The 24131-nt window shown below is 38.7% G+C and overlaps 1 protein-coding gene across 1 annotated transcript in view; it reads right to left on the bottom strand.

Annotated features, from left to right (window-relative positions):
- DEUP1 (deuterosome assembly protein 1) overlaps positions 1-18981 on the bottom strand; it is an 87547-nt gene extending 68566 nt beyond the window's left edge. The window contains exons 1-3 of the mRNA XM_054389564.1: positions 18621-18981; positions 13564-13670; positions 12784-12856 (exon numbers count right to left, since the gene is read on the bottom strand). Of these exons, the coding sequence (XP_054245539.1) occupies positions 12784-12856; positions 13564-13670; positions 18621-18981 (541 nt within the window). The remainder of the gene's footprint in view (positions 1-12783; positions 12857-13563; positions 13671-18620) is intronic.
- Between the last annotated feature and the right edge of the window lie 5150 nt (positions 18982-24131).

The following is a 24131-nucleotide window of genomic DNA, read 5'->3' as shown; positions in this document are numbered from 1 at the left end:
AAGACAGCCAAAGAAGTGAAACTTGCAAATCACTGTCTCTGAAGACTCTGCTGTAATGAATTTTCTACTCACAGATAATCCATTGCTGTTTTTATAAATACATACAGGTGGACAATAATGAAATAATTTTTAAATCCTTTGTATTTCTTAACTTTAAGAATCAAGTACCTCATTTAATGAAGTAATTACATGATTGATAGATGGTATTAGCACAATGAGGTTTCTGTATTGTCACCTTGTCAAATGGACATCCATCCTATTATGGTACTGCACAAATACCATTTCCACACATAGTTTAGAAAGCAAAGTATCTTGCAGCTGACCTTTTACCACTTCCATTAAGCCTGGCTTTCTGTAGTAAGGAATTTCCACTTTCAGCTTCAGTGAACTGGGTGCTCTGGAAACTCAGTCTGATCAGCCAGTATTATGAAACATCTAATTTGTGTATTAAAACAAAGAGAAAGGGCAAATGACAACAGAAGTAGACATGCCACACTTGGTTGACCAGATTCTCATTTTATTTCCATCAGTTATTGCAATGTAGTGCAATTACTTCAGTGCAATTCTGCCATAAATAAGCTATCATGATGCTATCATGGTCAGAGAGGAAGCACTACCTAGCGAAAAGAAAAGAAAAATGGTTTAATCTACTCTAAGGATAGCCACTTATTTTCTGCATGATCTTGAGAAAGTGACTTACTCTTTGTCATTGTTTTTTTGTGGTTTGAACAGGCCACTCTAACACTTTGCTACCTTGTTGGATTGTTGTGAGGATAATTAAAGTTTCTCAAGTACTTTGGCACCTTGAAGTAAAAGGAATTAAAAAATGTAATGGCATCCTTTTTTTTTAGATAGGATTGAAAGAAGAAATTGCAGTTGGCGGAAGTTTATTTATCAATTCATTGGTTGGCATAGTGAGCCTTTTACATCAAAGTCCTGTAATGCAACTGGTTATGTGAAACTTACCGTAGAGTGCATAAATTAGATCTTAATATCTTAAAAGGGACTGGATTAGCGTGGTTCAGAAAGAGGCATTTTTTAGCTGAATGGGAATGATGGGATAATTCCTCTAGGATGTGGAAAATCCAGCATATGGATTCATTATGATAAAATATATACTTAAATGATACAGGAAAAGCAGGTCTAAGTAACCACTTTCCACTTTGCTGCCTTCTTGACCACAAATTAAAAACATTAGCTAATTATGTGGAATTACGTTTGAATACTTCAATATTTTTTCTGTTACCAAGAATATAAAGCCTATACTCTGTAAGTCCTTTCTGTAACACACATTCAGTGGTGGGGATTGTGAGTCAAAGGGCTATTATAAAAACCATATAAATTTACTGATATCTAACATAAATGATCCTTCATGCAGCTTAATCCTGTGACTTCTCACACTGTACATCACAGGAATATAGAACAAGTTAATCCTTTCCACTTTTTGGCAACATTTTATATAAAATCATTTAAACATGCTCGCTTTTCTTTTGTTTAGGATAAACAATCTTGGGGCTTTCAACTTCTTATGGCAGACCATATTTTCTGAATCTCTTACCATTGCTGCTGCTCTCGTTCTGAGTGATTCTGCTCAGTGACTCCTTTGGGGGTACTGCCTGGGGTTCCAGTCTTTTTTGAGACCAGTGTGCACCTCAGATTGGGGATAAAAGGGCTGCCAGTAACATAAGAAAAATTGTCTCATGAAGGAAATTCAACTTTAATCTCAAAATTACATCAATTAACATGGCATAAATGATAATGATATAATGAGAGTATAATAATACTCCAAATAATGCAAGCATAGACTTTCTGTATCCTTAGCAGTAGTTGAGCACTGCTAAATCCCAATAGCTACAATAATGATGATTTGACATAAAACTCCCTACTGATTTAACTGATCCTTTTGTTAGCTGTTTGGGTTTTTTTCCCTTGACATGCTGCTTTTTCTTTAGCTCTAGAGATTAGAAACTTAATTTGGCTTCCACTGAAGCCTGTTATTACTACATAACTGCTGTATTCAAAGAATACAAGAAAAGCACTAAATATCACAAAATTTATGATTAAATTTAGAAAATTGACAACATCAGTCATTTTCCTAAAGAATATCAACTCAGGAAGAAATTGACTTGTTAAACAAATCTCTTTGTTTATAATTGTTGGTATTCACAGATTCACACAGATTCACAGAACATTAGGGCTTGGAAGGGACCTCCAAACATCATCTAGTCCAATCCCCCTGCCAGAGCAGGATCACCTAGAGTAGGTCCTACAGGAAAGCATCCAGGTGAGTTTTGAATATCTCCAGAGAAGATGACTCCACAACCTCTCTGGGCAGCCTGTCCCAGTATTTTGTCACCCTCACAGTGAAAAAAATTTCCCCTATGTTCATGTGGAAGCTCCTGTGCTCCTGATTGCACCCATTGCTCCTTGTTCTATCATTGGTCATCACTGAGAAGAGCCTGTAACCTGCAGAAATATTTTAAAACTGATCTAAAAATAGCTTTCTGTCATACAGTTTCAGCCAGCAAATGATTTGTCTTTCCTATTTCATTCAGAACATTGAATCTATAAGGTACCTTTTTTTTTTACCAAATTTCCTGCGTGCCTTCAGGCTGATGTGATTCAAGTTGAAATGTAAAATGCAAGCCTATATGTAAAATGCAGAAATCAAAGGTAAAACATGAAGAATGCTTATTTCTGTATGCAGATTCCCCTGCATATGCAGTTTCACATATCAGAAACGTGTTTATGACTTCCGCAAGATAGTTTCCTGGCTGTAGAAGATCTAAACCAAGGAAAGATGATTAAGAATGCTTTCTGTAGTGTTTTCTGTTTACTACTAACGTGTTTATGATTATGAAAGACTTGTTTCAAAGCCTAATAAAATAAATGCCAGACTTCCCAGACTTCAGATCCATCCTTAGAAAATTATTATCTCTGATAATGTAGTTTCACTTGAAAGCACAATGTTGGCAGAGTATTTTCTGTGTCTCATATGGGCATAGCAGCTGACTGATAATTGCAGTTTGTGTAATCCAGATCAATTATAATAGAAAAAGTAAAAAATGTAATTGACTTACAGATCCTATAAGCAGGTATGTTTCTGTTGCACAGCACTAGCCAAAATCTGTCTTGAATTAAAACCCACAAATTCTCAGATACTGAGATTTTACTATGTTTATAACAAGGCAGATTTTGATCCAGTATCCTGAAATTTATTTATGTGTTTCCATTCATATATGGAAATTTTCACATGGATTTTTTAAAAAAACGGATAATTTACTGACAATTTGAAATAGTCATTCATTTATTTACCTTCTAGGGTCTAAATCACAGTTTTAAAACATCAATAATTCTCATAATATATAGACTATAAAAAACTCCAATCTGGGGAGTGTTAGAATCATAGAATTGTCACAGTTGGAAGGGACCTCAAGGGTCATCTAGTTCTAACTCCCCTGCCTGGGCAGGGACACCTCACACTAGATCAGGTTGCTCAGAACCCCATTCAGCCTGGCCTTAAAAACCTCCAGGCTTCTACCACCTCCCAGGGCTACCTGTTCCAGTACCTCACCACCCTCATGATGAAGAACTTCTTCCTAACATCCAACCTGAGTCTACCCATTTCTATTTTTGCTTCATTCCCTAATCCTATACTACCCGACAACCTAAAAAGTCCTCCCTTGCAGACTATTTGCCACAGAGGCAGTAATAATAACTTCACAAATGTTTGTTTTCAGTAAACAGAATTCAAAAGCATATTCAACATCAGTGGAATTAGAGGTCCACAGGCCTTTTTGAAAATCCAGTTATAAGTACCCTAGCTGTAATTTTGCATGTCTAAAAACTCTGAAAGTCTTGAAGCATTGCATCAAACAAATATTAAAAGTCTGGTGAGCTGTGATATGTCTACTGAGATGTATAGTAACATCTGTTAGCGCAAGGTGTCTAGTTCATATCTTGCTGAAAAAGCAAATTCTACATACATGAAAAATAGTTTTGAGGACTAGGATGAGATGCTAATACCCCAGAAATTTTAATGGAGCCAAAACTGCTCAATATTTAGCTTCAGATACATTCCAGGGATATGGAAGGCTCCTGTTTCACAATATTCTGCTTGGTGGCCTGTGAAAGAGTCTGAGAGCTTTGGAGTTGCAAGTCAAACAAGCTTTCTTGTTTGGGATAGGGTGAAGCTCTTAAGAACCTGAATGTAGAGGTAAATACTGAATTGCATGCTCTTTCATTAGACAAATATTTTCTGCAGAAACAGTGTATTTAACTGTTATGTTTAATCCTCTGCAGTCACAGACCTCAAAAGCTGAGAAATCGGAAATTTTTATGGGTCTCTTGGTGGCTGGTGGGGAATCAGGCAAGCTGGCATGAAAGTAGGCAAATAACCACCAAAAAAGTGAAGTGAATGAAAGACTCCAGTAAACAGTTTGTTGCAGAAAATTTCTGACCAGATGAGGTGTCGTTTACAGATTCTTGACACGAATGAGAAGCACATTCAAAAGTAGTCTGCCTGTACTGATGTATAAAATTAGTAGCAATTCAGTTGCTCCAGTTTGGTCATGAAAGAGAACAAAGAAAATGCATTTCTGATCCATCCCATCTTCCTGGCTAAAGTATTCTGTGATAATGCAGAAAATGATGTTCTGCTGCTCTCCAAGTATACAGCGTGGTAATTCTGAAAGCTGAAATGGCAGAACAGAAAAAGACAAGACTCTTCCAACAAGTTTTTTCCAAGGTGTTTCGTAATATTTCAAGCTATTTGGTTTATTTTCATGGTGTTCAAAGAGTTTGAACACTTTGGAGAGATCAGACATTAGTAAGAGTTTCTTGGTAATATACAATGGTACAAGCAACTGGTAGACGGAAGCTAGGGCAAGGAACTTAGGAAAAAAATAGGGCAAACCGATGAGTTAGTCACAGAATCACAGAATTGTTTTAATTGGAAAGGACCTTTCAGATCATCAGGTCCAACTGTCAATCTAGCATTACCAAGTCCACCACTAAATCATAAATTCATAAAATAATTTTGTTTGTAAAAGACCTTTAAGATCATGGAGTCCAACCATTACTCTAACTATCAAATCTGGTGCTAAACTATGCCCTTTAGCATTACATCTATGCATCTTTTAAACAGCTCCAGGGATGAGGATTCAACCACCTCTACGGGGAGCGTATTCCAGTGTTTAATAACTTCTAGTACAGAAGTTTCTTCTAATATTCGGACTAAATCTCCCCTACTGCAACTTGAGGCCAATTCCTCTTGTCCTATTGCTTTTTACAAGGGAGAAGAGACTGGACCCCACCTCACTGCAACCTCCTTTCAGGTAGTTATAGAGAGCGAGAAGGTCTCCCCCGAGCGCCCTTTCCTCAAGACTAAACAGCCACTCCTCCTGAGATCTGTTCTCAAGACTTTTCACCAGCTTCATTACCTGTGTCCCTCAGCACCACATCTATACATCTTTTAAATACTGCCATAGATGATTGTTCCACCAGTTCCCTGGGCACCCTGTTCTAACGCTCTACAACGCTTTCTGTGAAGAACTGTTTTCTAATATTCAACCTAAACCTCCCCTGCACAACTTGAGGCCATTTCTTCTTCTTCTGTTGCTTGTTACCTGGGAGAACAGATTGACCCCCACCTCACTACAACTTCCTTTCAGATGGTTGTAGAGAGAGACAGGCCTCCCTATGCCTTCTTTTCTCCAGTCTAAACAAACCAAGTTTCCTCGAACTTGTTCTCTAGACCCTTCACCATTTTTGTTGCTCCCACACCCCAACACCCATGCTAATTCCTAGCCTCAATGTTTACAAAAGTCTTGGTGTTGTTTTAAGTGATTAAATTTTGACACATACTGAAAAAAAATTCTTCTGCAGTTAATTAAGAGGTAGTTATCTTGAATATCTGTTTTTAAGATGGGAACAATTGCTCATGACTGTCCATAGGGTCACAAAGAACAGGTAAGGTTATGTGAAATTCATCCTTTCTTTGAGAAAGAGCACTTTGAGAACAAGATTGCAGTTATTTTTCATTCACTGAGTTATGAATATATTTCTTTACTGGTTCTTGAACAAGTGTAATAAAATCTATTTTTTATATATTTTATATTTAATATTTTGGGTGTTGGTATCTTCAAACACTGCTGTAGCTTATTTACAAAGTATAGTTACAGGTTCTGTTATTTGGTTGTGAGTGATACATTCTACATATAAAGACAGTTAAATGACTTAAGCACAGATTAAGAATTTCCAATACAGCAATTCAAATTGGAAATAAAAGTTCTGTGATCTGTGGTTTCCCACAAATGGGATTCTGTGGCAGATTAGCCAGGTACTCCCCACTTGCTCCTCTGGATGGTATCTTCCCAGATGCTGTGACTATGATTCAAGTTACCCTTGGCTTGGAGAGGGTTAGGAGCCTCTCTCCTCTTGTGCCCAGTTCATGGTCTGGAGCTTTCTCTTGGCTCAGAGGGTTAGGGGGTCCTCTCTCTCTCATGTGCTCCGTTGCCAGGCTTAGCCTTTCCGTGGCTTTTCTGGGTTTCAGTTCTCTTGGATCTTTTCCCCTTTCTGCCCTGGTCCAGGTGCAAGGCTCAGGTGTAGCTGGCCTGCTAGCGCAGGCTCCTCAGCTGCTACTCCGGCAGTATTTGTCTCTTTTCTCTTTCTTGGTAAGAACAAGGCAAATTTAAACAATCTCAGAAGGTTTAAATAGTGTCTGAAGACAATTAATGCCCTTTGGTAGCTGAGATGCCTGATAGCTTAACCTTTAGAATGGGCATCTCCAAACATGGCCAGGGGCACACACAGTTCACAGATTGTGCTACATATGCCACACCTCAGGAAGTGTCCAGGTTTGCACACTCACAGGTGCTTACAAGGTTAATTACATATGCTACACATTTGCTTAGACCATCTGGACCCCAGGAAGTGGCCATGTTAGCACATTTGCAGGTGCTTAGCCTATTGTCTGGGTCAGGGCATGTTTTGGGGTGTGACTCTTCAGGACAACAAGTAGTAGGTCTGTTTTCTCTAAGTTGTGGTGTGTATATATATATATATATATATTTATGTGTATATATATATATATATATATACACACACACACCCCCCTATACACACACACACAATTATTTTAAAATCACATTTGCATTGAGTTCCAAGCAACAAATAATTTGAAAAGTTCTTTTCATTTTCGCACTCTAAAGCTATTTAGTGATCTTAATTTTTCCTATGTGAACAAATGTTTTACATGAACCTCCTGTCATGTATGATAGGTTAAACCCACAGATGTTAAGCATTGCTCTCGTTGACAAAGAAATGTGCAAATGTTGGTGAATCACCAGTTTATAGGTGTGTTTCTCAAAAGAACTGTCCATCAGAGAGCTTTGATATTATCAGGAAAAAAATGGCTGAAGTTTCTGACACTGCTACACTTCCATCTGTCCCCTAGATTGATGGTGGCACGTGTGTCTATCCATGTGCCATATTGTAATGGGTTGAAGCTTAGAACGATAAATCATTTTGTTGTCACAGTAGTGACAGGTGCAGGATAACAGATGCAGTCTCCAATACATTAAGAGAATGCCATGATTCATTTGCATTAAGGAGGTCTGGGGTTAGCAATCTGCTTGAAATTAGATAACCATATGGTGCATGGCTGCTGAATGAGAATATTTGCCTGTAATAATGTACTGTATTAAATGCAAGTTCCACTATTTAGCCTTGGAAAGTGTCTCTTGACACCTGTGTCAACTTCTTGAGAGGCCTGAAGACTACATTATGTGAGCCAAAATGCAGAATGTCACTAATCTTGTGACAGCAAGCTTGGTGGGGGGGTGCAAGTGTCCAACAGAGTGAAGTGTTTAAACACTCACATTTTCCCATTGGCCTCTAAGTTAGCAATGTGCTAACAACCTAACTCTAGGAGGATCTACAGAAAGAAGTTTTATGATGAAGCATTAATTGTTGTACTTCTCAGTTGTTGGTAAAGACGATGACACTGGACATATGGGCAAAGTCAGGACAACTCTGTGATTAATACAGAAATAAAAATTACCAGAACTGAGGTGCACACACACACACACACACAACTCAGTGATTAATGAGTTCAGGTCACAGACAGTGCCATCTCCGTTACAGATTTGTCTGCAAAGACATCTGAGAGTACAGAAAGCTATTGGTCTGATAATAGTACATGCAGCAGATCTCAAGTCAGGGAAAGCATGAAAATGCAGTGATATTATTTAGGGGTGGTTAAAATTGTTATTTATTTAACTACAGTCCTATTATTCTGATCTCAAAGGTGTGAGAAATTTAAGAACATAATGTGGGGAACAGCCAGGACTGTCAGTTTCCAGAAGGGGTAGGTGGAGGCCTCAGGCAAGGTGGGTCAGGGCAATTAAGACCTATTAGTGTCCTCAGGGCCCTGGTGACATATATTTTGATGGAAAAAAGGAAACTGGAGACAATGAAAAAAATGGAGAACAGTATAAATTGCAGCTTGGGTTTACTGAATGTGAATTGCATTTGAATAGCCTGACATCTTTCTTTGTTAACTCATTTTCTAGACAAAAGAAATGCCTTGTCATCTGTCTGGCCTACCACACCAAATGGGAAATTGGAAAAGATGCAAGTTAGAAGAAGTTTCAGGTAGAGGAGGGACAGCAGCAGGTGCTTTTGGAAGGGAATGTACTGTGGGAAGGAAAGTCAGGAGTGGAGTTGCTCAAGGAGTAGCCTACTGACTGATTTCTTAAATATTTTCACATTGTTTTAGGGTTAAATGTGGAAACATGCTGACAAAACTTGCTTATGTCCTTGTATGCTGGAAGTGATTAATATAGAAGAGGCTCAGACTACCATACAAGAAATAAACAGATGATCTTTAGGTTCAGAGTACTACAGCATAAAATATCAAATCACGAATTTAAGGAATAGTGACAAGAATTTCTGCAGTCACCCAAGAGGTCGTCTCTTGAAAACAGCTGAAAAGAAGGATTTCAGCAGGCTACTTTTTCATAAAAATATTATGAGCAACTGCATAAATGCACCTACAGAAATGTACAAATAATGCTAGGACACTGCATTTACAGCATGCCTAGTAGATAAGCAGATACCAGATAAAGATGTCATTGTGCAGGGTAATATCATGACAATTGGATGGACAGCTCTTCAAGAAATTTGTCTCCCTCTCAACTAGCCAGAAATCAGATGTCTGATTTAGACTTTCTTTCTAGATGGGTGAAAGAGGTAAAATAAGTCATACTTCAATAATTAGTGGTGAAAAAAGGATGTTTCATTGGTACTGATTATATAAAAGAACTGTAGTGAACCTGACTGGGTACATTTCCATGCATCTTTCAGCAGCATCATCAAGGTCCTTTGCTGTCATCAAGGTCCTAGATTTAGTGAAACGAAATAACCTGATCTCACAAGGGTCTAATTTTAGGACCTATTTCTTGATAAAGATTTTATTGTCAACAAACTGGATCTGACAGAAAATGCCCATACTTATCTAAATCCTTTCTCATCTCTAGAGTCAAAGTGCTTTGAAAGATAACAGTAAGAAGCTGGTATCAATGCTCTCTTCACTAGAGATAAAGAAACACAGCAATGGAATAACTTGCCCCAAACCACAGAAAAGGTAGTCACATAGGCAGGAATAGACCCCTGCAGTCTTATCTACTGGTGCATGCTACCCCCCACAATGGATAATAAGACAGTTTGCAGAGATGACTGATAGCAGTCCTGACAGAGCAGCTACACAGTAGCTCTTCTTCCAGGCTGTTAGAGCAGCATAGAAGTCAGTTTTTTGAAAGAAGAAATGTAAGGCTTAGGGACAAAGATACAGCATTTCGAGGACAAGAGTTTTTGAATGTAAAAAGAATAGACAAGAAGAAGCAACACATTTTAGGCTTGTTAGGCGTTAATTCAGAGGAAGTGATTACAAACCCCAAAGTAGAAATGCTATGCACCCTAGGCATCAGCAATAAATCACTGAAGTGACTGATTACCCAACAGTTTTATGCAACAACATCCACACAGATGTTTTACAAAGAGTGTGGCTGGATATGATTGATGATGTAAAGAACTGAGATACATCAGCTCTGGTAGGAATGGCCATTTTCAAGGAAAGACTAAAAACCTACAAATTTAAGAAAGGGGAAAATAGAAAAGGGAAAGGGAATAGGAAATAGGAAAGGAAAGAAGAAAGAAGAAAAGGGATATGAAAAAAGAGAAAGGGAAATAGAAAAGGGAATTTTCCATGGCAGCTATCTGGGAGGTGAACCAGTGGTGGTGGTGGTTCTGGTGGTGGTGAGCATTCCTAGATACTCATTCTCTCCAGCGCAGCTGGTGATCCCTCACAGATATTCTCCTACATTACCTATATGGTTTTACCCTGATGCACTCCACCTCTTTATTACTCACCTGTACTCATTACCCTAATAATATTGCTTAGAGGATGTTTTGATCACACATGTTGCCCGTGGTTAGGTTCCTCACCTTTTTTTGCAAATGTATTACTGGGCAGAGCTTGCTGGCTACATAAAACATTGCTATCTCCTACTGGCAACTACTAAGCACTACATGTTCTCTATCAATGTTATATGCCAAATGCCACAAAACAAAGCATAAACAGGGAGAGAAAGCCAAGAAGGACGTTTCAGACGGTGTCAACAATTGCTTCTCATGAGAAATCCAATGCAACAGCTATGGCTGTGTTCCAGAACTGGAAGTGCAGAGCTGGGAAGATGATAGTGTTTTGGATAGAAGTACAGAACTCTGTCCCAGCACCCTTGAGGTTATGAAGATGCACATCTGCACAGAAAAGTGACTGGCAGACCACAATGTTGCAAGAAAAAGTTGGCAGAGTTGCAAATGGAAAGTCTTGGCACTATGCAAGCTGCAGACTTTGATCAGAAGCCTGACCCTGCAAGGAAACAGCTAATTTCCGCAGTCAGGGACAGGCTTGAGGTGCTTTCCTTAATGCCAATGCCTGAGCACCAAGAGATAAGACTTCCCGACAACTTCCTGTCTGTCACCCTTCCCATCCATCTTGGCTTTTGGAAAACCATTCCTTCTCCTACATCCTTCCTAAAAGGCAGTTAAATTTTTTCTCCCTACATCATGAAATATCTTAGTTTGTGCTCAAAACTTTGTGACTAAGGAATTGTTTCATTTGAAGATGCTTTTGCCTTCTTCTGTGTCTTGTGATAGTAGTCACTGTTGCGGTTTATCCTGACAGAGTTGTGAAAGCTATAGGGCTTATGTGAAATTCATAGTTTGGAAAGAGACATTTGGTAAAAATAAAAGAACCAGGTCCTAGTCATATTCCCACTTTTATCACGTGCTGGTAGCATCATAGTTCATAGCTGCAATTCTGTACATGTATTCCAAGTTCATAGTTTCCAAGTAGGTCATCCAGAGGGTAGCAACAATTCACAAAGTCTCTGGCATATGATTACAAACTCCTTTAAGATGTGCAAGTGGGCAGATACAGAAGAAGTCCTTTTAATAGTTCAGGAAACATAAAGAAGATCATGGTATGAATGACAAACACTTGGCTTTGCACAGGTGTCATCTGATATTCATAGATTCACAGTTTAAGGCCAGAAAGAAGTCTTAAATAATTTTTATTGACTCAGTGCCTTTTAGAGGTTAATATGTTTCACCCAGAGAAGTGAACAATTTCTTCTTTCAGGCTACAATGAATGCCATTGAAATACCTTTCCTCACTATAGTTTCAGGTGCTGCTAAAGCTATTTTTCTTGCACAATGTTTCTCAGAGATCCATATGTTTATAATTCTTATAAGAAACTGAAAGCAATAGTGAAATCTGTTTGAGTTTCTGATCTTTTGGCCAGCTGGGCTTTTTTATCAGCTCTTACAAATGTTTCATCTTCTCTTGTTAGGAAAATCTTTTTACTCCAAATGTCTCCCACTGCACTAACATGGTGTTTATTAAATTTCCGTTGCTGTTTTTAATTGGACCACAGAAATGTGTTACTAGCTCTAACTCCACATACCAAGGGATTCTACATGATGTTTGAATCTCAGTGGCATCCCATTAGCCATCATCATTTTAGCTTCCCTTAATTGTGGTCACCTTCAGGGACAGAATATAAAAGTGATCATCAAATATTCTTCTGTCTGCAGTCAAGCTGAGTAATGAGGGACTCCTTTGCTGCCCATTGATTTTACAGTTACTGCTGACCCCAAATGGCTCTTTCATTGCTGTCTAGTAAAGCACAGAGTGCTTGGCTTTGGAAAGAGTCCAGTTTCCCTGAAATAATGATGGGCAGAGAGAATTAGCATTAACTGGATTTTTTTAAAAGTATTCTTTTCTTTCAACGTCTCTGGTAATGACTGTCACCTTCTTGTGTTCCTGTGCCATTTGAACCTGGATTTTTTTTTTCTGTCTTCATCATTCTCACTATCACCACATTAATAAGACTACTTACTGTTATTTTAAGGACTTTAAAAAATATATATATGTATACCTGCATGCAGATCTGTTACACAAGAATTTTATTATTAGTGACATAGGACTGTGTACAGGAAAACGAAAAAACACAAGCGTGATTCAAGTTAGGGCACTAAGATCTGGATGGGGGTAAAACTAAATGAGTAAAAAAATGGTTGCATAATTGGGCTTGAAGGGCCACATTTAATGGTTCACACTGTGCCTTGAAGGCCATTAACCAGTGGGGTGCTGCATGGGTCTGTCCTGGTACCTGTCCCATTTATCACCTTTACGAACCTGTAAAGGTTACCTCTCACCTGTAACCTTTATCACCTGTCTGGAGCAGGTGACAGACTGTGCCCTCTTGTCCAGTTTGCAAAGATCACCAAACTGGAGGGAAATGGAGAACAAAACGAGAAAAACAACAAAAACAAACCCAGAAAAACAACAACACAACCAATCAAAACAAAACAAAAGAAACCAACCAACCAACCAAAATCCAATCACAACCACACACACACACACAAAAAAAAAAAAAAAAAAAAAAAAAAAAAAGAGAGAGAGAATTATGGTGCAGGAGAATGCAACTGAGGTTCTTTTGAAACTCTAAAATACCATCAGTGAGAGAGACTGAGGCAAAGGGAAAGTTATAAAGAGGAGTGTGTGCATGTGTGCACAAGTGTATGCACGTGTGTGCGCATCTGTACATGTATGCATACACAGGGGAAAACCCTAGATTGTTGTGCTTGTGAGCTACCTGGTGCACAAAGCTATGATGAAGTGACCAATATTGTCAATGCCTGACATGCATACAGAGTCAAATCTCCAAAGTGCTTGATTGTACCTTAAAAAACCTCATACTTTCAAAAAAGTGCATCTTACCATATGCAAAGACCTATTGCATATTTCAGATCAATTAAGGAGTGTATGCCCTATCATTTAGTGATCTGAGATCTCTCTGATGCATATTACCCAGCCAGAAGTAAATGAATGTTATTAAAATTGCAAGACTAGCACTAAAAAATGAAATACCACACAATTCTCTGTCAGACCTCTTGTCCAGCTGCATTATTATATAGTTTTTAATTATCACATACCTTATCAAATACTTTTTCTTTCTCTGCAGAACCTCTTTCATCAGCTACGTTTCCATCATTTAGTGAATGATCCCCTTCCTTATTGCTGTAAAACTTTAAAACCTGCCCTGAAAACAAAAAATATTAATTTCCTTTTGCAATTTTCCATGTGGCTTTTTATATCACTTCATGTCATCCAGTCATCTCAGAATATCCAGGCATGTATTTACTGTCACAAAATTCTTTAGGATGTAGGGGAGCTATTCTCATTTTACAGGAAGAATTGAGGAACAGAGATAAAACAAGTGACCTTCAACTGGTGAAATGAAAGACCAAGGTGAGACTTTCTGAATACTTGCCTAAAAGCCAATGTTACACCGGTAGGGCCATCTACTTCAGAATAAACCACCAAGATCAGCTTCCCAGTTACTGCTCCAAAATCTGATTTGTTTTAGACCTCTTCTTTAGGATGAAAGCAGATCCCAGCCTTGCTGGAGAATGTCCAGTCAAAATAGACTGCTACAGTGCAGGGCAGTGGTAGGCTTCCTTGATCTTGAGCACACCCTTTTTCTTAGCTACTCCCTGCTCTAGCATCTTCCCAACAAACAGTGGCCATCTCTCTTCTTTCTCCACACCTGCCTGCTTCCACTATCCCTCCTTGAGTAGCCTCTTTCTGTGGCATAAAGGCTTACAGCTGCATTTTCTCCACTGTTTTTTTCCACCTTTATTTTAATTCTTCATTTTCCCTCCCTTCATGCAGTAGCATGCACTGAGTTGAAGAACTATGTCCAAGTACTTTAGCTGTGTTTTGTGCCTTCCAAATGTTTTGTAGCTGTAATTTGCACCACAAATTTAAGTGAGCTCAGTAGCTCTCACTAGGACATTCCAGGCCTAATTAATATTTAATTAACATGGCCCTTAAGCAATGAGTCACTGCATATTCTTTCTTCTGCAACCTTACCTCTTTTTTGGTGTGTGATTCATGTAATCTTTCATAAATTCTGTCACTCCCTTTACTGTCATGGACAATAAACCCTCAATTACAGTATAGCACTATTCCAATAACAAAATAAACAGCTGTTGACACAGATAATATTTTGAATATTGATTATTTGCACTTTTGAATGCACCTGGGAATCAGCAGGGACCCACTGTAATTTTTTGTATCTACAAGCTTCTAGCGAGTGATCCATGAACTGTGGCTTGAGAATCTCTTTCACTTTTATACTTATAGGATTATAATATTTTTTCTTTGCGTATACACGAAGTGTGCTTCTGAAAGTGGAAAAAAACAATTACTTTTTGGAGTAATAATTAATGAAAAAGCTGTTAGAGGTTTTACAAAACCAGGGATTTCCCCTCTTTAGCCTGACTCTTCTTGCAGTGCTCCATGCTCTGGTTCTTTGACTCTGCTGACACTGATTTATTTCTACATGGTACTTGTGTATCACAAGAGCAAATTTTCAAGTACTTTTTCAAAGCTGTGTATTCAAGTAAGACCAACAGTTGTTACCATGATGCTTAAGAATCCAGACAAAAGGACTGAGGCTTCAAAAAAAGTTTATTCAGTTTAGTTTTCTCTCTGACCATTTCAGGAGAGCAGAATAACGCTGCCAGCCCATTCTGTAGAGGATGTAATGAAATCAGCACTGAGTGGAGAGAGCTGGGTTTGAAGAGCAGCTTCACCCTCATGCTGTGTTAAATGTTTATGCAGAGTGAATGGAAATATAAAGTATTGGTGTTTGATGGGCTTAAAGCTATTAAGTTAATGTCTAAATGAAGTTATGTTGTTTTTTCCCCTCTCTTGTGCTTTAAGATCTTAGCAGGTCCCTTCCTGCTTGTTTATTGACACCACTGTTTTCAACAGATCTGAATTCCTATATAAGAAGAAATAAAGTAAACTAGCATGGTACAGTAAACAGTTTGATAGGCCATGATACCACAACCTTAGCAACAGGGAAATAAACCAGGTAATATCTGGGTTGTTAAAGCCTCCCAGAAGGGCAGTGCCTCACTTTTCAGTAAGAACTCAGAAAAGCATTGCAGACATCAAATATGACATTTTTAATAGGGTTTGTACCATTGAAACACAGCTGTGCTCAACAGGCAGAGCAGCTCAGCTTGGTTCTTTCATTAATTCTGTTTCTTTGTATTATTTGCACTGATGCTCTTCAGAACAGATGAGCGGGTCACATCAAATGTCTGTCTAGCTCAGTATCCCTTCTCAGAAAATTTCCAGAAGTACATCCAGAAGGAGCAGAGAAAGTGCTCAGCAATCGTTCACCAAATTATTCTTCTAGACTTCAACACTTTGCAACTTGGGGACTTCCTGAGACAGAGGTGATGTCTATGTTTTCATAGTAACCTCTAAGGTTACTTTTGCACAAATGTACTCATCTAGCCTATGTAAGCATTTTAGTTTCAATAGTATTTTGTACAAAAGAATTCTACAGTCAAATTAATTTTTGTTTTTAAACCTGACAACTACTGCCTACATTTGATACTTCTTAGCTTTTGTATAGGAAAAAGCAGATAACAACTGAATCTTTTTCACCATTTCCATTTTGCTGATACCACCATCAACCACTTTTTTTTTTTCCCCCAGAAGGAAGTATCAGACGCAGATCCAGCAGGTAGATATGGACCATTTTATTTTCTGAGAATTAGTAACTTTGCTAAAACTGGACATTTCAGTTAAGCAAAATGTGAGGTCACGTTGAATCTGATAGTTAGGAATGCAAAAGAGAAGGAAATTGAAAACCACCATTTTTGCATTTTCAGAATGAAGTATTCTGTATTGCTGAAATTTTTGGTTTGACATTATTTATCTAAAACCTACAAAGTTCTAAATTTTTAAATGGTATCTAAAAAAGATCTCTTTTCTGAACAAGGAAGGGAAGTGCAAGGCCTTCAAAAAGACCAAATAATCAAAAGCCAACCAAATTAAACACTTTATTTGGGATCATATAAGAGATTTCTGTTTAAACCAAAACTATTCACCCCACTCTGTAGAAATATCTGAATAGAAATGTTGTATCTTGGTTCAGACCAAATCACTGCTGTGATTTTGCAGTGTGGCTGTGGAATGGAGACATCTGCCATCTTCCCATCCCTATTTACAGGGCTCTGAGTGGCTTCCCCTTTTTCCCAGTATTTTGGTCCTTATTTTCAATTGCCATTCTTTTACTTGGTCATACACATTTGTGCAATGGTAGGCATATACATGCTGATTTGATATTACTAATTGCAGAAAGACCTGGCAAGACTTCAGCTTGTTTAACCTTCCAAACCAAAGGTTTGCACGAAATACAGCTGCTCCATCAGGACAGGCATGCCAGGAATATGAGAAAATAATCAGTGCAGAAAATACTAAGCGCAGAAGATTTAAACTGGAAGACAAAATCAACAAAAAAAAAAAAAAAAATCCCAAGCCACTTCTTGAGAAAGAATTTAGTTAAGAAATGATGTATTTTTTTACTATCTGAGAAGAAAATTTATGGAGACTAAAGGGAATAAAAAAAAAAGTATGTTTAGGATAGAACCTGATCAGTTTATGAAAGATTGGTATTATACAGTAGCCTGGGATAACCCCCAGAACTTCATGACTGTTTTGTGCCTTACAGAAGTATACTCTACAGAAGTATAAGGGCATAGGTCTCTCATTTGCTGCAAATCCAGCACTAAATGTGTCAAAGAAGCACAGCACTACTGCCACGCATGGAGGAATATTTTGCTGAAATAGATCTGCATCCTGAATCCTTGATGACTGAATCCTGAGTAAACATAAACCAGAAAAACTGATTCTCAGTCTGATTCCTAAAAATGTTGAGCACTGCAATATAAATTGTTTACAGTAAACTGAAAACAAACTGCTTCTCAGTTGGCAATATTAATCCTAAACTTTTGGAATTGTAGTTTGCTTTGCAGATGTGTTTTTCATAAAATTGTTTGGAAAAAAAAAAAAAAACCAACAACCTAGAAATTACCTTTTCCTCCCAGGAAAAGCCCTATGTCAGAGAGATGGGATGTCCTTCAGAAATATTATTGTGAGAGATAACAGTTGAGCAGTGATTTTACATTTCAGGGTGCTTGGTTGGTTGCTGTCAATGATGATGTGATTTGTGCTGAACTGTTGGCCATCCTTGTGCCTGATGTCAAAATGGAAATGCAGCTGCTCCTGTGTGAGAAGCACTTAAGTGCCTGCTGTTTGTTGCTCTCCTTGCACTCATCACATGATGTGTGGAAAAGATGTCTACACCATTTTCATTCTTCAAAACATGCCCCATCCTCAGTAGTGTCAATATGCAGTAACACTAGCACCAAAAGCTTACAAGGCAGAAATTATTTCACTATTTTTGTTTTTTAGCATATTTTCTAATTCACATCTGTGAGGGTAGTATAACTCCAAATGCAGCACGCAGAAGCTAGCCGGGTAAGTCTCCATGTGCTGTCAGTGGTACAGACAGAAAAGTTTCTGCAACAAAAAGATGATGAAAACCATGTGGGCCCAGAGGGAGAGGAAGCAAAGGGGAGCACATCATACTGCTGGTCTGAGTGCTTTTGCTCACTTGGCTGCAGAGCAGCTCAGCTTCAACAGCAGTGATGGAAAGGCATCACTGGGAGCAGCCTAGAGTTGTGCTGTTTGCTCAGGTCGGTAGGAAAATGTGAACTTCATTCCTGACAGACTGAAATCTGCCCCTCGCTGTGGGCTGGGCTGCTCATCACCGGGCTGTGTCTGACCCCAGTCTGCATCTCTGTGCCCCTGCTCTGCTCCTTTGGCTGTGTGCTGCAGAACATCGCTATGTTGGGAAGGGCACTGCCCTGTCAATTGCTGTCACCCTTCATTCCTGGTTCACCTTGCCCTTGCCTGACGCTCTGGAGGGACAACTCAGTCTGTAGGTGGTTTTAGGTTATGTATAAGAAATTACCCTGCTGGCTTGAACACTTTGATGAAGCTGAGTGTTGCTCATTTCTCACCAAGAATGGACTCGCACAACTGCTCACCAGTTTCCATATGGCACAGTCCTCAGCACAGCATTTTGTAAGCACCAGATTTGTCATCAGCAGCTAAGGGTTACTACTGACTACACTATGCTGCTGGTTGTCCGTCTCCACGACTCCGGGTGACACCTGAGGCATTAAAGCACCAGCACTGCCGCGGTGTATGGAACGGGGAGTCCTTGGCATTTTGCTGGCTTCCACTTGATGGCAGCAGAGCCCACAGCAACCGGGCGTGGGCAGCTCTGTGAGGGGCTTGCTGGTTATTATCGACTGGGAAATGCAAGGCGAGCCAGCAAAAACCTGGCTTTGAAGAACATTCATTATATTTTGGATTGTGAATGTAATGGTGATGAGACTGGCTCTGGCAAGCATTGGAGTCCTCCTGTCTGTTTCCAAACTGAGAGGCAAAAATGCAGTGTCTTTCGCAACAGATGACATCTCCACTGTGAGAAATTATGTATGAGACCAGATTTACTCTGACTCAGGTCCTTGTTCATAGAAAAAAATTAAATGGCTCAGGGAAATAGTTCAGATTTCATCTTTGTTTTTGCCTGTTTTCAGTACAAACAGTTCTGATGATGTGGTAAACAGAAAGCGGCCTGAAATTTATAAATTCTGAGGCTGAGCCAATTTTTGGTGTTGGCTTTTCAGTTGTTTTGAGGCAAGTGTCCACAGATGAAACTAAAAGAGAAAAATTTTTGAGAATAAACAGAGAAGCACAGAAAGGACATATAGTTACAGAAAGAATATTTTCTGCAAGACAATGAGCTGCTTTGTAGCCAAGTCTGTGTTTTAATTAGGTCTGTATTTGCAGGTGTTTCCTAAGAGCCTATCAGCTAGGGGGGTGGTGGTGGTGGGAAGTATATTTGGTGTAAACTAGAGAAGCTTGAACTTTTCTCAGCTCTGTCTCCAGCTCAGGACCCACATATCACCTGACAGCTGCATCATTTACTGTGGTGCTGGTTGAACACTTCTGGCATATTGGCAGGTCTGGAATGGAGGCTGCTTTTCTTGTTCTTGTCTTTTTTCCAAGGTTACATGAACAGAAATAGAATATATATTTCTAGTCTCATCAGACACTAGTATAAAAACGTGACTTAAACATTCCTCTCATCTTCTTGGAAATGTTTGCCATTGCTCTCCATTTTCCTGCCAGGAAAATGCATAGTTTTAAAACAGCTGACTTAGTCCTCATTGTAAAGATACGCACTCTGTAAACTGAAAGAAGCCGCCAAAAAGTCAGCTGCGTTGGATATCTCTGTATAATGGCTTCTGCTGGAATTGCAGCAGGCATGTTCAGCCAGGTACTTGGAAAGGAGGGCAGAAAAGTTCTGATAGAGAACACCAGAAGTTTCCAGAAAGCTCATCTACCTCTTTCCCTGAAAAGTCAATTTTTGAACGTTTGCTCTTTGTGAAGATAGATACAATATGCCACAACATCATCTTCTGTCCTTTCAAAGGCACATATACTCTAGAAAAAAAACCAAAGTAATGATATAACTGAATTTCTTATAAAAATCAAAGAGGTAAATAGATAGGCATATAATCCTTTGTCCAGACTTACTTAACTATTGCAGGTCCTTGGACATGGAAATCTGATGCTTTACATATTGCAGGGGCCACAGGAGGAGTTAGCAGGAATAGCAGTGATATTTGAGACTGAGTTTCTTTCAGGGTCTTAATCTGTTTTTCATAAGAAAGGCTCAGGGAAATGAAGTACAACCCTATAGAGTGGACATCTCACTTCTCCTTCTGTATGGATTTCTTTCAGCTTCAAGTTCTCCACAGGGCTGACTTCATGAAGACTTTAATTGCTTATGGGGTGGGACAGAGGTCAAGGGAGCTGCCAGAGACACTGGACTGAGGCCCAGAGAAAGATGCTCACTTTCTCTCTCTGAAGCTTTCTAAAATTACTGCTTCCAAAGATGATTTCCTAATTATTTTTTTTAGGAAAGTTGGTGACATGTTCCAAAGGGAGAATTTTTTTTTCCTCCTTTGCTCTATTGTCCATATGAGTTTGTAATGCATAAATAATTATTTAAAGCTGCTGACTATTAAAGTGTTGCTCTCAACTGAATATTTATTGCTTTTTGGTGAATATAAATCTGTTGTATGTTTAATTATGCATTAAGGCATTTAGTGGTTTCATAGCTATCATTAGATTGTTATTCAATCAAAAGAATGATATAATAAAACTTTTCCTTTGTCACTTAGTACAGTCTGCTTCAAACATAATTACTTGTCCTCATACAATATTGTACTCTTAAATTTAATTAGACCTTTCCATATCTTCGTTTAGGCACCCATTTGATCTCTGATATTATTTATAAGGTAACAGACAGCGGCATAAACAGACTTCAATTACTCTTACTCATAAAGGTTTGACATTGTGGCATGAATTGGAAAATGATCTTCAAAGGCATTCAGGTTAGATGCTACTTTTCTGATATAAACCCCCAAACAAACAAACAGCCTTTTTTTCCACATTAAATACCCAGGTCTTTTGAACCTTGTATGGTTCTTTCTGGTTTTGATATTTGTGAAAAGGTATCAAGAGATTTGCAGAAGTTTTTGCCTTTTTTTTTAATTCAGCAGATAGAAAAAAATAAATAAAGGAACTGCGAAAGGCTTTTCTGGATCAGTGGCTCCAGGTTCTCCTGGTACAAAGAGCAATAATACATCATCCTTTTTGCTACTGTCAAAAATGAAAACTAGTTTTTCTTCCCTTCCCTTATTAATCCTTCTGAAGTTTTTTCCCCCACTCTCAGAGTTTAAAAGCATTCTTCCAATCTGATAAATAAAACTTACATAAAACCAGTTACAGTGACATGATCTTTCTTTACCTTAAATATTTCATCTTCTAATCCAGCTATGTCTCAGCTCTGGTTTTGCTAGATTAAGCAAGCTCAGCTCTGAGTTTTCCTCCCAAACCAGGTTTTTTCTCTGACTGAAATAACCATCCTTCAAAGGACCTGCTTCAGATGGATTTATCCTTCTTTGGCCTGAGGTGTATAAAACTGTACACAAGGTTTTGGATCAGAGCTCACTGTGATTTCTGCAGTGTCATTACCACCACTGCTCTTTCCTTGCTACCTGCTTCACTTAATGCTAAATCTGACAATGCTGGGAGAGCAAAACTTGTGAGGGTGAGTCTGCCTGTGATAAGGCAAAGGCAAGGACTCTTGATAGGAGCTTTTTCAGGAACTCACATGAGATGGATGTGGGTTCCTCCACTGCAGACAGGATGAATTCTGCTCACAGAGACACCTTCAAAATGACCTTTTGGTGATAGATTTTGCCACCTTGATTTCTGAAGCAAATAATGCTGAGTGCCACGACTGGGATATTTTACTTGGGAAACAAGTTTCAAATACTATGGGGCAGTTAATTTTGAGACCTGAGTTAGGGATGGGGCAACCTGCATTTTGCTTTCTGCTTTGCCTCTGGTTTGTCAGAATATGTCCCAGGTATTCCCTTGCTCACGGAGAAGCATAGAGCCAAGTGGGAACAGGGAATGACTGAGCTTCAGCACAACTTCTTGGCATCCTCTCTTATCTCCTTGTGCCACATAGAGAAATAATGACTCTCCAGGTACTTGTTGATGAGTAAGCAGAGACACTTTTACAGCTCATTAGAACTACCCCCACAAACCATGATATAACCTGATGCTTAGCGCTCCACACACCATCTAACATCTGTATAAAAATAGCATTAAAATTCTTAATCTGCCCCTAGTGTTTTGTGAGGTTTAGTCATTTTTCTAGAAAGGGCTCGAAGGAACTGCTCTTGTGGAGTTACAAGTCCTAAATAATGTTTGAAAAGATGCAATCTTTAACTATCAGTCAGACGTGGGCTCTGAGATTGATGCTAGAGCAGTTCTAGAATAAAATGCCAATAGATTTTCTACCTCCTTGGTTGCTCAGTGTGGCCTTTAATTGGGTCATAAAGACAGTAACAGAAACACCACTGCCTAGAGCATAGCAAAATCTAGACTCTCTATCCCTTGTGTCTGAGGGAGCAACTGCTGCAACAGAAAAAGGCAAACTGAGGTTTACTCTGATTAATGGCAACTGCTAGTTCTTATCCCAGGGCTCTGTTAGGCTGCTTTCTCAAAGACGGGCAGGATATAGGCCCCACTGTCTTCCAAAATTACATATTTCAAATCTTGCAAAACATTACACATGACAAACAGTCATTCAGGCCTGCCTAGCATGGCAAGCCCTATATTTTTAAGTCTTTCTTTGCCAAGTATGTAATTTTCTCGTCAGACTAAGAGTCTTCTTCATACCACCACACACACATACACAGCAATCTCCTGCTATAGATTTATTTTCTGGGACTAATTACTTTTATTTTCTTCTTAGAGAAAGTGTAAGTAGCCTAAGCACTTATTTTATTACTTAATGCTCTGTGGGATGTATTAATGAACTACCAATTCCAGGCTATGGGGGTGAAAAGTTTTTTAAGTTGCTTTATAGTGACAGAAATATGAGAAACACCCAAGTTAAAGCTAGGAAGTTTTTGAGTCTAAATTTCTTTTATTCAGCTATTAAAGGGCTTTTGTACCCAAGACTTTGAATCATTTCTGGGTAGATTAAGTAATGAAGCTCCAATTAAATAAAATAGAAACTATCTTCTGCTCATGCAAAGTCCTGTACAGAGTAACAGGAGTAAGAGAAATTACAGAAATTATTCTAGTCAGAGGAAAAAAACCCAAAACAAAACCTGAGTCTCTTTCTCTGGAGACTTTCAAAACCCACCTGGATGCATTCCTGTGTGGACTACCCTAAGTGATCCTGCTCTGGCAGGGGGGTTGGACTCAGTGACCTCTTGAGGTCCCTTGCAGCCTCTGATATACTGTGATACTGTGATATTTAGACAACAAGAACCCCCCTGCCACTTTTAAAGCTGGAATATCCTTCTGACCTTCAGTTACGCTTGTGGAGAGCAACACAGCCCCAGGATAAGATAATTTACTGCCAGAATAAAAGACCTATATGTGTCTAAAGGTGCTCTGATAAAATTGTTCTCAGGTAATTCCAATCATCTCTATTTTTAGATGATTGTTAGCTTTTAAGTCTTAATTGGTGCCGGATGTGTCCATCATGTTACCTGTTACATCATCTGGATGACAATTTAAAAGTTACATAAAGGGGCACAAAAGCCTAAAATTAAAGACAACTTAATGGCACTCATTGTATTGACCTAAAAATAGGAAATCACAAGGATAAAATAGTACCAGCTGGACTAGATTATAAAAGACCTGTACCATTGAGCATGGATGTGTCTTATAAATTGTTTTTTCACAGATGTACTAAAGCAGCAGCTGGTGTAAATTAGCACAGATCTGGTTACTTCAGTAGAATAAACATAGCATTGGCACAGAATCTGACCCTCTAAACTCCACTGAAAGCAAGACGAAAGGTCATTGCCACCTAACTTTCTGCTGAAACTTTTATTCATGAATGATACATGAAATCACTAAAAATAAAGGGTGTCTACTGCAAATGTTTTATTTATATTATGTAGCAGTACTTATGGACTTATAGCACAGTGAGGATGTTGCTCTTCAAACATAACTAAATTAA

Source organism: Indicator indicator, chromosome 1 (assembly GCF_027791375.1).
Source record: "Indicator indicator isolate 239-I01 chromosome 1, UM_Iind_1.1, whole genome shotgun sequence".
NCBI lineage: Eukaryota > Metazoa > Chordata > Aves > Piciformes > Indicatoridae > Indicator > Indicator indicator.
This window is presented reverse-complemented; position numbering and strand designations above follow the sequence as displayed.